Source organism: Furipterus horrens, unplaced genomic scaffold, assembly GCF_987537825.1.
Source record: "Furipterus horrens unplaced genomic scaffold, mFurHor1.1.pri manual_scaffold_9, whole genome shotgun sequence".
In the NCBI taxonomy this organism is placed as follows: Eukaryota; Metazoa; Chordata; class Mammalia; order Chiroptera; family Furipteridae; genus Furipterus; species Furipterus horrens.
The window spans coordinates 30,956,610-30,972,684 of record NW_028327179.1 but is presented as its reverse complement, the minus strand read 5'-3'; the positions used below and the strand labels follow the sequence as shown (position 1 = coordinate 30,972,684).

General features: G+C 35.0%; 1 protein-coding gene across 8 annotated transcripts in view; it reads right to left on the bottom strand.

Moving 5' to 3' along the window:
- Nucleotides 1-16,075, bottom strand: part of SGCE (sarcoglycan epsilon) — a 65,099-nt gene that overhangs the window by 1,720 nt on the left and 47,304 nt on the right. For 3 of the 8 annotated variants that reach the window (XM_090287843.1, XM_090287837.1, XM_090287840.1), the window contains 4 exons: nt 14,660-14,822; nt 12,191-12,402; nt 10,264-10,452; nt 836-879 (listed from right to left, as the gene is read on the bottom strand). In XM_090287843.1, the coding sequence (XP_090143969.1) occupies nt 836-879; nt 10,264-10,452; nt 12,191-12,402; nt 14,660-14,822 (608 nt within the window). Of the gene's footprint in view, nt 1-835; nt 880-10,263; nt 10,453-10,816; nt 10,891-11,190; nt 11,218-12,190; nt 12,403-14,659; nt 14,823-16,075 lie in introns of those variants that run through there. The other 5 variants (XM_090287839.1, XM_090287841.1, XM_090287844.1 and 2 more) reach the window with 4 other exon arrangements.

Sequence of the window (16,075 nt, the reverse complement as noted above, 5' to 3'; positions counted from 1 at the left end):
GAAAAATATCCAGTACATTTCTATATGCGCCTCAAGTTTTAAAGAGATGTACTTAATAGCTTCCCTACCACAATACCTCTATTCATACTCAGAATTCCACATCCAACTTACATTTTTAAAACTTCTCTTTCTTTTCCAAAAGAGCTAAAAAGGCATTACTGGTTGCCTGGCAATTAGAACTAAGAATCAACCACTAATTAGAAGACAATCATGAATAAGTTATCTACTCAGTACTGAGATGAATGAAGTAATTGGCTGTGGAAAGTTTTTAGAGATACTTGAAAGAAATAAACTTAAAGCAAGCAAGTCTTAGGGAAATAGAATAGTCCAGGGAGAATTGTCTACCATCTTGTTGTCACTGGTCATGTTATAACAGCTTTTAAAAGTGGCCTTAGAACAGGCCAACCATTTCTCATTTATCCCCCTGAAGCCTCAGTGATTAGTCACAATGGTTTCCCTTTGTAAGAGTCAGTTTCAAGCTGCTAACTTACTGAGACAAATCCTGGATGCATCTAATCTAAGAATCTTTCATACGAAAGGGAAGAATGGGGAGCTTTGCTGAAGGAAAGGGATTTTATTCACTCTTCCTTAATTAGGACCTCCATGGATGTTTCTGCTCTAAGATCATTTACCCTGTGTTTATCACTCCGATGCCAATCTATGCAATAATCTATTATTCTGAAGGTCCATCTCTGACCAAGGAAAGACAATTGTTTTTGCCTCACTTGGTAAAACTAAAGCCTTATAAATTATACTGTACTATAATTGTCATTTAATCTATTAACTTTATTCATAAACATCAACCTATTAGTACATCAATTTATTTAGTTCTCACCTGTAGTCTGCTGTTGGGGAATCTGAGTCTGATGTGGCAAGTTCCTAGAAATGATTAATATTTTTTTAGTAAAACTGTGTTTGCTTATAGGCATGTAAACAAAGAGCAGACATATTAGAATGAAAAACTTTATAGCTGGAAAGGGCCCCCTAAATCATCTAGTACAGCAACCCCCCATGAGTTTATGGATGAGGAAACTGAGGTAGAGGAAGATAAATAAGAACAACATTGGTAACATTCATGGAGTTGCTACTGCAATGTGCTGTATTTCTATCTCACAGCAAACCCAGGAGGTAGGTACCATTTCCCCCAGTTTTCAGATGAAAAAATAGGCCTAGAGGTCCAAGACTACATAGCTAGGAAGTGGTTGATAAAAATGTGAACACAGGGCTCCGGGACTTGTGTCTGTAACCTGTACACTTTCAGATCCAGGTCTAGAACACATTTAACACACTCACACACGCTCACAGAACAGCATATATAACCATCTTCACTCACTAAGCTCAACCTGCGCACCTCTATCCCCATCCTCAGATATGGCAACCCCCAGTCCCCCAACTGCACTAGTCAAAATACACAGGTCGTCACCGACCCTTCCCTCTCCTTCACTCCTCCCATCTAATCACTTGGGTACTCTTGATGATGCTCCTCAATTTTTTTGAATCTGTCTCCTTCTTTCCCATCTCCATTGCTAACTTGGTTGAAGCTGTCCTTTCTCACTTGGATCTTTCCAATTGATCCGAATTGCTCCCTCATTCCTACTCTTGCTCCCTTATAATCCACTGTGCACACTGATGATCTTCTAAGACACAAATCTGATTAAGTCCTTCAAATAACATACATTTCATTATTTTTTTATACCTACCTGCCAACTAAGTTCCCAGGTTTTTAGTGTGCCTGAGAAGGCCACCAATATTTCTGGTCCCTACATGGAGGCCGCCCTGACTGCTTGGGCAGAACTGCCACCACCGTGACCCCCACCACCATTTCTTGAACCCAACCAGCTCCCACTTGTCCTTGTAAATTCAACTCAAAATTTGTTATAGTGAACACATAATACATACTCCTAGAATTTAAGAATAACCCACAGGAATGATAACTAAATTTTAAGTTACTATTTTTCATGAAAAAATGACCTCTCAAATACCAACTCTTCTATGCCTCCTCACTCTGTAAGCACTGCCCCAAAAGGGTCCCAGTACCATGCTGTCATTGTGTTTCCTCACTTAATTGCCCCAAAGGGCAACACTAAGAATCACCCTGTTTTGTTTAGTATCCCCAGCGATAAGCATGAAATAGTTTGAATGAATACATGCAAAAGTGAAGATGCTTACAGAGACTCACACAATACACATGTGCTGATGAACACTCACATAGCACCCAGTTAGTTTCAAATTTGATATTAAAATTAGCTTATTACAAAAATGTACAATTTAGCTTTTGTGTGGAAGAAATTCTAAGAGTTAGCCCCTTGCTAGAGAGTAGGGTTTGATCCAAGCCAGGGTTTTTCAAAGTTTTTTGTTTCTCTTCAGCAATGGAATTCCTTTTAATTGAAATCCTAAGCAGAACTCCGTGTACAAAAGAGATAAATGTGAGGCTGCCCCAGGGGAAACAAGGGGGCTGGAATTCTTCTTGCTTTGTTTCCTGAGACCCACAGCTGGCCCCCAGGGCATTTCTAAGAAATCCCCAAGAAGCAGGGTTAGAAAACCACTGATGTAAAATCATGTCAGCCAGGCAAATATTATGCTTTGAATACAACAATCCAAAGTAGAAAACAGTACATGCTAGTTAAATACTGTTTAAACTCTTAAATTAATCTATAGGAATGTTAATGACTCTGAGTGATTTAAAAAAATTTTTTCAGTTCCATATTAATATGTTGTTAAGGAAATAAAATCAATTCTAATTCAATTTAAGGAAGTTATTTAATAATTCATGTCAATACTTACATTCCTTTTTGCTATTACCTATCAGCCTTACTTGTGTGGTCTCCTTTTGGTTTGTTTATTCTTTCAATTTCACACTAAGTAGTTATAGTGGTTTTGACGATAGAAGTAAAAAAGATTAATTTATAAACCACAAGAGGAAATAAGCTCTAGATTTAAAGATGGGAAAACAAACATCTTTACTACAAAAGTAAAAATGCAATTTCATGGGCATTTGTGGGTGTGGGGGTGTGTGTGTGTGTGGAAATCTGAGTTTTGTTTTAACTTCTCAGGTAAAACTAATTTGCGTCTTTTCTACATTAGAAACTAATACAGCACCTCCCCACCCACACACACCCTTCCTCATTTCCTATCATCTCTAGTTCTTCCTAGCCTATTTATGGATTGAATCAATATATTTTAACAAAATAAAAATAAACAAAGAGGATAAAGAAAGCCCTTCAAAAGCCATAGGTCAAGAATACCAAAATTCAAAATCTATATTTAAATGAAGTTGTTGGAACCCCTTCTCCTCATTGGTCAGCCCAACTTGCCCTTCTGTGGAACACAATTTGAAAGACACTGATCAAAATCTATCTAGGCCCAGTCATTTCTTCTCCAGCCTCCGTTTTTTCCCACTTGTGATACACTGTTAAACTTTCTACATAACAAAGGACTTGGCTAGGTTTGAAGAGAAATGATTGGTTGAGAAACTACAGGAGCTAGCAAGAAATCTGGGGGAGATGTATGAGAAGGCAAATGTGTATTACATTGGCTGGGCGATTTAGAAGCATCTGCAGTGCGTGTCCTGAATGGTTAAGTTTGAACAACGCACATGCACTTCTTGCAAGTTCAACTTCAAGTGAAAGTTAGATGAGTTAAATGAAAGTGTTTATGTGTGCAAAAAGGTGCTCAGTAAAATACATGTGGAGATTCCACTTCCCCAGAGTACTCCAAGGTTTACACACAGAGCTCTGCCCTTGTGGTCACCCAAACTTGTGGCTACATGTGACCCTGTGATTGTTAAAGGTGCTAATATATCTCTGATGAGCATATTTGAAGTGGGTATTCCATTAAAGAGCTGAAGAAAGGTACCCCGTAAGAGCATGGCTTCAGGCATACTGGGAAAATGCCTATGACAAGCTCTGCTCTAGGTAAGAAGCAAGAACTCAGTAAGAAAATGAAACCATTTGCATCTTTGGTGAAAGCAGGCTGCTAAAGGCAATTATACAGGATAGTGGGGGTTGACTTCAAAGAGAATTCCAATAATCCTTCAAAGAAAGACATTTACAAAGTCATAAAACTATTTAGAATAATTGAGTTATTCACGGACTAACTGAACAATTATTATGTGTAAACTGCATTGAGTAGAAAAAAGACTTAAGAAATCTGTAATTCTTTAAATTATTAGCATTAATTATTTTCTAATTTTAGTACCATTAATTACCTGCATTTAAATAGAAAATTATGTAAATTAGCCATTGTAAAAACTTCATTCTTTAAGAAGGAAAGGTAATAACTTGCAAATTAATAAATAAGTGATTTGGGGAGAGTAGGCAATTATTTATTATTTGCACACCGTTTTAAGGGAATTTGATATTCTGGGATATCCTGTAGAGTAATTCTATGAGTAAGGTTGATGATTATCCACCCATTATAATCCTATTTGCTTGAAGACTCAAAAGCAAAGAAAGGTTAAGTGATTTGTATAAAGCCATATAATCTGTGACAGAGTTGAAAATAAATGACAGTTTAGTGATGTGGAATACAAAACTACAAAACACTTCTATTCTGAATGAGCATGGAGTCATTTAACAATAAGAGACAGTAATATATTTTTGAAATTTCCCAATTATTTCAGCAAAACTGACATTGTCCAAACCTTGCTGATTTGAATGTCATAATTTGTACTAAGGGACCAGACCATTACGTGGGTTAAAGAAGAACACAAAGAAATTAGTTCTGCATAATTTTTAACTTCAAAACCTAATTTTAACTAAAATCAATGCATAAAGGAGAATGGAGATATTCATTTATTTCTTTTAATTTTTCCTTGCTTGTATAAAGCCAAAAGCAAGCCTACCACAGCTTTAAAATGATTCAATAAAAAGCTCTAGAAACAAAACCCATCAAAGAGATACTGCATTCAGAGCTTTCAGTCTATACTTACTGAAGTAAAAAAAAAGAAAAAAGAGTTAATGGCTGCAAAATATTCCTGGCTGGTTAACACTTCTTGTCAACAGGAAATCATTATCTTGGTCTCCTGAAATATTCTCTTCTACTGATGCTAACTTTTATTGAAACCTAGTTTTTTACTTACGGAATTTTATCATAAAGTTAGTTCTTATTATTACCAAAGGGAATAATGGAAAAACACTTCAGATAAAAGCTAAAATGGTTAGTTACCAAATATCTTTAATTAGAAGACTTAATTCTACTTTTATATTTGTTAATTTGCAAAAGATTAAGCACAACCTACCTCCTGTTATGAGGGAGAACCAATTACCCTGGATTAAGTATTATGTTTTATATAATGAATCAGGAAAATTTTTGTATAGCCAATTAAAATCTTTCTAGAAAATGTTTAGGCACTTCCCCCTACTATGCATTACATTCAATACTGTATGAAGATGCCTCCCACTCAGGAAAACTGATAGACATTGATGTTAGTATTTAAAAAAAGAATAATGAGGAGGCAGATCTTCCCCCTAAAAGACCATGTAAAACATTATAAACTTAAGAATAAATGCCCTGGCTGGTGTGGTTCAGTGGGCTGAGTGCCAGTCTATGGACTGAAAGGTTCCTGGGTCAGGCCTCATGCCTGGGTTGCAGGTCAGGTCCCCAGTTTGCAGGTGTACAAGAGGCAACCTATTGTTGATTCTCTTGCACATTGATGTTTCTCTCCCTCTATTTTTCCCTCCCTTCCCCTCTCTCTAAGAAATGTTATTTTTTTAAAAAAAGATAAGTCATTTTTTAGAAAATTGAATAGCTGGCGTCCTCCAGTCAATGTGTGCCATAAAATTGTCACACGAATACAATTTCCCAGTGGTTTTTAGCTTTTCACGGTTTAGCATTTCTCTGCCCCATTGAGGCACAGCTTTCTAATCAGCACTCGCCTCTCGCCTCCCCACACCATTCTCCTCAGGCAGCTTAAGGAGGTGTGAAAAGTAGAGGCTGATAAGCACAAACCCACCAACAGCCCCCACACCACAGATAAAGTGCTAGACGGCCCCCTTTCACACTCTCCTTTTGCAGATGCCCCTCAGGGATCATTAGGAGAAACTTACTCCTCTTTTAGAACTCTACCTGGTGAGCAATGTCAATAACCAACGGTTCCCCACCTCCAGCCACAGCAGAAATACCAGAAATACTAATCTGGCTTGTGAATCTCCCAAACCCGGGTGCTTTAAGCGTTTAAATCAGGAATTCTCAACCCTTTTCCCTGCTCCACTGTAACACATGTCTGCCAGATTCCAAATCCCCAGGGGGAGGACCCTGAGATCTGTAATACCTAGTAAGAGGTCCACAAATGATTATGACCTTCAACTTCGTTTGGGACAGCCAGGCTAGACCATCTCTCATCATTCCTTTTAGGACCTAAAATTCTATGACTTGGAATTTCATTTTCTTAATTTAAATGATTACAAAGCTTTATCTTTGAGGTACATCAGTCATATCTGTAATATATTTTTGATGTTAAATCTTTGGCCAAAAAACATAACCTCTTATCACAACAATGATATTTTGGGCAAAGCAATATTTACTTTTTTAAGAATTACTTTATAATGTGATTTCTAGCAATGAACTATAACAAGAGACTGTTTATTAGAGGAAAAAATTCTTTAGACTTTTAATGGTAACACATATTCGCTGAACTACAAAGATAACTAAGTATACTGCAGAAACCCTGATATCCTGGGAGATGGGGGACATTGCACAGAACCTGTGGCTAGTGCTTCTCAGGACTGTCACAGTCAATGGAACCAGGAAGGTGTAAGACACTATCCCTGCCCATTATTGTGTCCTAGACAGAATCCTGGAACAGGAAAAGGGCATTGGGGGAAAACTAGTGAAATCTGGAAAAAGTCTGAAATCGGGCTGACAGTAAAGCACTAGGGTTGGTTTCTTATGGTAACAAATGTGATAAAATACTGGTGCACTCTGTATTAGTTTTGCAACTTTTCTCTACCTCAAAAATCATTCCAAAATAATAAGCTTATTAAATAATAACTACACTAGTAAAGATGAAATTAAATTTACCTTACATTTCTCTACCATATGCTATTTTAACAGGATGTTTGTACAGTCTCTGTAACCTGAGCAGATGAAATCCCTCCTTTCTGAACATACGTTCCATCACCAGTTTCTTTGCACTATTTAGTTACCTTGCCTGCAACTTGGATCAGAGAACCTTGTGACCTTTTGAGGTCAATGACCACCTATCTATCCCTGACTTGGCCAAGATAGGTAAATAATCTAATCTCAGTTTTGACCCAGTTTAGCTTTGTCCCTTATCTGTGGCTCAGTTTTATCATCTGCAAATAATGAAACATTTACTTCTAACTTATGGTGCCAATCTGGAGTCCCATGAAGCATTCTACCAAAAAAACCCAAACAAACAAACAAAAAAAACCCCAAGATCCAAAACAATAAAACAGTTGTGTGAGAAATAACTGTGACAGCCCATCATTACACAGCTGTTTTAAGTTCTCTATAGCTAACACTGTTAAAAGGTTCTCTATAAATCATGGATTAACTTGTTTAAAAAACCCAAATATGTTTCTATGCAGCCTTGAATATTCACGTTCTTGAGTCTTGCCTAGAAGCCAACATAAACTTTCAGCCATGTCCTTATGCTTGAATATATCTGGTATTGAGTCTGAAGAATAAACACAAAATCCAGTAACTAGCCAAATTATTTATGAGTGATAAATTCAGTACAGTTAGTTTGAATAGGTGAAAATGAAATGCATGCCCTTTTAGGAAGGGTTAATTAATAAATATCAGGCAGCGTTATCCAAGCATATACCCAATTATCAAGTACTATAATTCCTTATCAAATAGTTCATTTTAAAGTTAAGAATTCAGTTCGATTCAAATGACCAAAATATTTACATATGTAAGTACCTGGTACTGAAATAGAACTTTATGGACAGGGCTATGCTTTTAAGGTAAGGAGTAAAAGTTTAATTTGTGTAAAGGACAGCTATGAGGAACTTGGTACAATAAATCTCCTATTAACTGGCATGGTTAGAAAATGAGGTTAATTACATATTCTAGCTTATAGGGAGTTACCATAGAGACCATGCACATTTTATCCATTTCTGAGAATAAAAGAAAGATAATATACACTCAACACTGAAACTACACTGAATGTAATTTAATTTTCCTCTGATGAGTCAGACACACTTGATGATCTCGCAATGCCTCAGAATAATCATTGTGAATATCATCAATTATCTGTGTACCCTATTTATATAGAAGTGCTAGTTAATGGAGTTTTTCCATTAGCAGAAATCTGAATAATATAAAGGCTTTCTGGACTTAAAAATACATATATGGTCAAATTGTGGCAAGTTCAATAAAATAGCCTATTGCATTTACAAATAGAGATCTGATCGACATAATGACAACTTTTCAAGAAATCAAAATAATTTTTAAGGCGCTATCCTTATGTTCAGTATATATGGTTAGAAAGCATATCTAAAAGATCATACAATCTTTTCCTCTTCCTTAAACTCTACAAGCAACAGAGTTTTACTGACTTACAAACACATTCAAATTCCCCTACTCATAATGAATAGTTCCCTACTCTAAAATTTGACAACAGAAGCATTTCCCAAACTGTCTTCTTTAAAGTTAAATCCTCTGAACTTTCCCCATAGGTTCACAAAGCATATCAACACACTAAAGGCTCAGAAAACTATTTTGATTAAAAAAAAACAAAAAACCCAAACCTATCTCAAGTGTATTTGACCATTTCATTTCTAAGAATATGTATCAACATTTGAAGAATATATATCAACGTTTCACAAGCACTTCTGAGTAAATAATATAACATAAAGAATTCTTTAACTCTACAACTTGTAAATGCATGACAAGGCTGTTCCTAATTTTCATCTAAAAATGACAGGAGAGATTGTTATATTGTGAACGATTACAATATTATTGAAATTTTACTAATCTTTCTCATTAGTATCAAATCCTGGCCAAGTGGGTTTACGATGTCTCCCTAATCATCAAAGAACATAGAAGTCCGTCCCCTCCGTTCACACAACTCAACTTTTTAAGGCACTAATATTCACTTTCCTGATAGAATATTAATATTTCCAAAACTCAAACTTTAAATTACACAATTTTCCCCACTGTTGCTATAACTTGAATCAATTACTCACACACAGGCACATACATACCTTGGCCTATTCTACACTAAGTAAATGATTTATAAGAATTCAGAAAAATCCTCGCAATACTTTTCAGATTTCCAAAGTATTTTGGACAAATTTATTGAGTCTGACTGCCTATACTAGTCACAGTAACCATTTAATCTTCAAATTAACACATGTATTTTCTAAGGTTACAAACTAAGCATCCTAATGGGAAAATGTTTGCACCCAGTACTGTTCCCAGGTAAACCTTTAATTAGTAAGAGGTTACTTTTATTTCATATCCTAAGGTTTATGTACATGTGTGGGAAAGGAATTTTCCTTTTTATCCATTTTATTTACAAAAGTGAAAAAGAGGAGGATCTCCAAATCAAACTTGTGACTTCCTTGGGGAAACTGAATTTAACCCTTTTAAACATATGGTTAAAAAACAAAATACAAAAAGAGCCGTGTTCTTAAAAATAAATGACAGTTTTACCTACAATTCATTTATGTCAAAATTGATCAAGGCACCTAACATGGTGTTCTAAAGAGCAACTAGGTAATTGCCTCAACCCCTCTCCCTCATACTTACCTTTCCAGGCTTTCTGACCATAGTCCTCATACAACAGAGAAGGTTTGCACTAATAAACTGCATTTATAGCCAAAATAGGAACTACTCATTTTGATATATAAGCAGATCACAAAAAACCAAGTTAGATTAAATTGGTTTGTGGTGATAACATTAAAATAATAGGTTAACAGAACCAAATAATTCTAATAATTACGGCTCTAAAAATAATCAATTTGTCATGGTTTAGGATATGCTTCTCTTTTCACAATGAACTTATCTCTGAGCAAATATATGTTAGTTTATTAGCTGTGTCAACTTCTTAAATATTAATGTGGATTACCGTAGAAAAAAATAAATAAAAGCATTCTCTGAAAGTAGTTCTATTAATTTGGGTCGGCACAGTGGGGCTGGGATCTACACTATCAATGTCCTTTTGGTATTTTCTCTTCTCTATAAACAAACATACAAACAGAAGCACCAGTAATAAAAAGCTCCAGTCATTTATGGACATGAACTAGGCACATTCATGCATATTAATAATCACTGTTTCGAGTGGGTACTTACTGCTGCGTTTGCATCAATGGCATATTAGTGCTCTCATAACTGTCTGCATGGAGCGGAGGCATGATTTCCCCTGTGACAGGGTGAAACACAGGAAGCGTTGACAGGGGCCACGCTATCTCTCTATTCTTGGACATGTCACGAAGTTCTTTGGTAGATTTCTGAATGGCACTATGATGGACCAGTTGGATGCTAGGTCAAAAAGAAATAAGACAACACATATTTAAAACCATATATCATCCCAGTAGGTCATCAATTTCAAAAATGTTTGGAAAAATTTTTTTTTGTTTTTTAAATAGAAGGACATTATCACACTTTGGGCTTTCTACACGTTATCTCAGAAAAAGATACAGTTCATATACTTTTAACAGAGCAAAACTGAAAAGTATAAACTAATTTTTAATTAAATGTCTTTCGTTAAACTAAGCTATAAAGCATTGTGTTAATATTACAGCCCTAAGTAACAAACTAGCATTCTACTTAATTTCTACGATTAAGATTAAACTACCAGAGCTTTTATATTGTTGCTTCTGATGGGGCATTTATAAATACTCACAGAAGTTTCATTTTATGGTAGGTTATTACTGTAGATTCAGGAAAACGTGTATGAAAGGTCTTTTCATCTGTTCTCTGGTTTACAGAAATGCAGATTGGGAAATCACATAATATAAATGGCAAGTTAATATTCTGAATCTGAAATATTTTAGGTTTAGTTTTTATCTGTATGATTTTAGTTTTCAAACCCTCTTTTTATTTTTAACTTCTACCCCTCCTAAATATCTCTATTTAGAAGCAGCTTTCACATTTATGAAATAAACTATGAAAGATGACGAATGAAAAAAAAAGCATGAGACACATGTAAGAAGCATGATGAGCAACTGAGAAGTGGGAAAAAATGGTAAAGAAAATAACAGGAAAGAAGACACTTACTCTGGTGTTTGCATGTTTCTCTTTTCCCTAGAAACAAAACAAAATTTATGAATTAAATAATAGCATTGATATTTGGAACATTAAGACTATATGCTCATGGAATCTTGCATGATGTGGAAATGCCGACACCGCTAGTATTAAATGCCACCAGGCAGCATCTGCCACCAGGTCGATGACAGTACTTGGATGAGTACACACACAGAGATGGAACACTGATGAGAAACACACAGAAAAATGGGGGGAAAATAGGAGACTGAGAATCAAGCTCTTGGAAATAAATTCTACGACATGATGAAATCAGGCTACATGTAAAAATGGAACGATTTGTTACTTGCTGCTTTATTAATATTTTATCCTTGGCTTTGTTACTCTGACTTCCGAATAATCCCGGGAGATTATTTTAATGGACATAGATGCTCTGAAAGTACTAACTATTCATGAACTGGATACTCATTACTCAAATTAGAGACTTATTTTCATTAATTTACTCCTAAATTTATATATATATATATATATATATATATATATATATATATATATATATATGGGCATACATATTTAAACATTTAGATTGTCACCCTGACAGAACAATTTTTCAAGAATTCTGGCCATCACTCCTGATCAAACTGACTAATATTATTTAGTTAAAGTACAATTATCATGTCAATAGATTCCAAAGTCTCTGCTTACTAAAGGTGGCTTGTGTAACCAAAATATTCAGCCTCAATGATTGTTGGGACTGTTTTTGCCAGCATGAATTTTCATCTAGCCTTAATAATTTTAAAATAAAGTAATTAAATACCCTAATTTGATTTATTAGACTCCAAACTATTTTAATTCATTTTTAAAGGAATAAAGTACTGTAGTTTGACTTGAACACGATTTCAATTCATTTATAAAGTGTTTTATGAATTAAATGAAACTTAGCTTTTAATGGAATCTTGTATGTTGTTATCTTAGTAGGCTCTATAATTTTTTATTAGCGCTTTAAAGTACTCACACTCCTTCCCGTCGGCAGCACATGATATAAGCAAGTATTAGAAAAAGGACCAGTGCTACTGCCGAGGGCACAGCCAGTGTAATTAGGAAATCCGTGTAATAGTCTCTGCTTTTCAAAGAATCGGAAGGGGGTTTGTACTCTCCACCATCAGGTAAAATCCCCTCTCCACGAATCACTTCCTGATAGGTGGACACTTGCTTTGTTTTATCAACCTGATACAAAAGAAGACAATTACAAGTCAAATTAATAGCTGCAAACATGATGAGATTTTAAGATCCAGACATATGAAAACATTCTTTGACAAATTTCTAAAAAGCAATCTTTTCCCATTACTTCATCACCTTGAACTTGCGATTTTTGAGGGGAGATAGGAAGAAGTAATGAATAAAAGAAAGTTGAAGGCTTTATGTTGGTCTGCTTGCTATGTCCTCTCACTATACTTGTGCATTCATACATGTATATATACATAATAAATGTGTGTATGTAGTTCAGTCTCTTTTCCCCAAAACAGAAGTCCTTTACACTAGTATGTACATTTCTTATTGCTTAATGACAAACCTCTAGTGCATATGTTAACAAACCATAAACATGCTGATAACCAAGGTATGTGGGTGTGCTTTCCAAAGTCAGCAAAAAAGAGAAGAAGATGAAAGGCAGTTTCTCAATGATTACAACCTTGATCTTTCCGGCATCCAGTTGACAGAAATAGTTTTTTGGGAAGGTAGTCTAAGGAACATGTAATCCATCCAATGCTATCGTTTTACTAAAGTCTATCCCAGAATCAAAAAATGTATATTGGCACTATATTAATTTACCTCCACATTAAGCAAACTATTTTGACTGAGTTATATTTAATTATGCTAATGGTTTTTTTTTTAAAACCACCACAAAAACAGCCATGTGAAATTTGTTACTAGATTTGCTACCCCCTTCAAAAAAAAAAGTTGGGAAGAATTATTTGTGGGACTTCTCAGTATCCTCTCCCAAAAATCACTCCCTGAAGAGTTTCGCTAACAATACAATGCTAGTAAAAACTTGTTGTCAAACTTGACTTTAGGCTTAATTTCTTTTGGTAAAACTTAGGTTCTGATTTTCTACTTTTTATATTTCATTTATTATGTTTATTCATTGATTCTTTCACTTAAGCCTCTTAAAATCTTCTGTGGTAAAATGTAACATATAAATAAATACATGTAAAATAAACTGTGGAAATTCCCCACCCTTCTATTTGTAAAGTCTTAGCACAACAATTAGAATTTTCAAGGCCTGTCATTTTTAAACCTTTAGAAATTAGGTGATATTCCTGAACGTGAACATTTCACAGCACCAGCACAGGGAACATGGCACTGTTAGGTCATCTGTCTGCTGATTCTAGTGAGAGGCATCTATTTAAAAGTTATGAGTGCAACCACTCAGTCTTTTGGACCCTTGTACAATTAACACCATGACTGCAATACGAAGCTTTGAAAATTCAGCATTTATCTACAATACATAAACCATGTCATCTTAGTAATTTTATTTGATTTAAGAGGGTAAAGAAAGAGCAGTACTTTCCCAAGACATGAGTGATATAAAAAGAAGAGGCCAGGGCCAAGGGCCGCAGGTGCTAAGTGCTACAACGTGAGTAAGATGTTCTCCCCTACTGGATCCAGGAAAGTTGCCTGCAGTTGGTTCGCTGAGACATGAGGTGACAGTTGTGTTTATGTGTCAATAACTTTGTTCAAATGTCAACTTTAAACTTAGGTCTAATTCAGTCACCACCAATCATCAAGAGTTGACAGAAGTTAAATCTAAAGGTCACTAAAGAAATATAACTATTTTCCCATCTTCCAGAAAGCAGAATCAAAAAATATAACATACCTTTTATATATCTTACATATATATGAAACCTTACCCACATTTCCCTAACTCCTTTTAGCATGCTAATTGAAAAAGTGGTTCAGAAAGAAATATTTGATATTCATGGGGATGAGTGAGAGTCTAATTTTCCTCACTTGGAACTGTTTCCTTATCCCTTGAACTTTCCCTGCAATTTTGACTTTCTAGGACACTGAATTATAGCACAATATGCTTTATTTTCAGATCTTTTGTTGTAATCTGGTCTCTCCTTCCAGAGTGGGCTAGTGGCAGCATACTTGAGACTTTCTATACATGCTACACTGACTCCATAATTTATCCTGATTTAGCAGCCACCTGGATGTCCAGGGCGAGCATGTGGACCACCTGCCAAGCTAATCCAGCCGAGGAACTAATCAAGGGTAGACTGAGAACAAAGGTGGAGATACCCTTTCCTAAATGGATACACTGTCAATAAGCTTGCCAAATACTTAGAGTCAAGAGAAGTCAATTTCAGTGAACAAAGTAAACCCAGGATCTTTTCCTAAAAGCAATTCAGGTTTTAGTCAAATGTTATCTCCTGCCATATCACTTCTAATTATATTTGCAAAACAAAATATAATTAAAACTCACCAATGAAATTTTGCACCAGTCAATGTAAAATTGTGTACGAAATTTTTTATCACATGTGATTACAGGCTCCATTTCTTGACTGCATCTCAATTGATTCTGTGGATTTTCAACTTCTCGTAAACAAGAAGAAAATGGGACATCCGCACCAACCATGACATAAACGCTGTAAGATTGGGAAACTCTCAGGTTATCCTTTAAGAAAATCGAAAACATCGAAAAACAATCTACCCTGAAAGCAGGATTTATCCTTTTGAATCAAGGGATTACCTAGAATCCCCCCTAAAATAGATGCTGGATTTTAAAGGCAGTGATTCATGTACGGGCTTCCTTTCATCCTTTACATTAGTCAACCAATATTTACTGAGGGCTTTGGTGGACCAGACATTTTCCCAATTTTATGTTAATTTCTAAGAAAACAAAATTTATTTTTCATTCTACTTATTTTAATTCAAAATAAGTATGTGTCCTATTCTAATTATATTGGGTAGATTACTTACATTTAAAAATTATTCTTAAATTGTTTAGAACAATAATACAATCACTAAAATAGTAAATAATAATTATTAATAAATCTTCCCTTGAATTCAATCCCCTAGAGGTATGGCGCTTTAGGAAGACTTATTCTACACGAGAGTTCTGTCTGTCAGCTTTACTACTTCACAGACCCCTCTCATTACAAGGTCTCTCAAACTTTTATATAAGAAGTTAATACAAGATAAAAACTATTGCTTGTTAAACACAAACTAAGCCAACAAAATTAATTTTCTTGGTGTGTATCTTGGCAATTAGGGGAAATAATTCCACTTAAATGATGAACAGGTGATTCACAATAAAAGAGAAGATTATAATAACACTTATTTATTTATTTGTTTTTTTAATTTAATCTTATTGTATTTTTTCCATTTAAATAATTTTAGAAAAGCTTGAGAAGGTTAAGCAGTACAAATAGGTAGTTACAGAACAGCCATGGGGATGTAAAGTACATTATAGGAAATGGAGTAGCCAAAGAACTTATACGCATGGACATGAACAATGGAGTGGGGATTGCCTGAGAAAGCTGCAGGGTGCTGTGTGAGAGGGGGGCAAATGGGGAAGAATTGGGACCACTGTAATAGCATAATCAATAAAATATAATTTAAAAAAGAAAAGAAATGTCATATAGGTATTTCAAAAGAAAAAACTTGGAAATTACTCTAAAGTAAATATTTCTTTTGCTAATGACAATGATATATAACTACTTGTGAAATGAAATAAGCCCATTAGAATTCAATTGTCTTCCTTGCAGAAATTGACAAACTGACTCTAAAATTTATAGGGAAATTCTAGGGACCCAAAGTAGCCAGAAAAAAAAATCTTGAAAGAGAAAAAATTGGAAGACTCACAATTAACAATTTCAAAGCTTACTACAAAGCAACA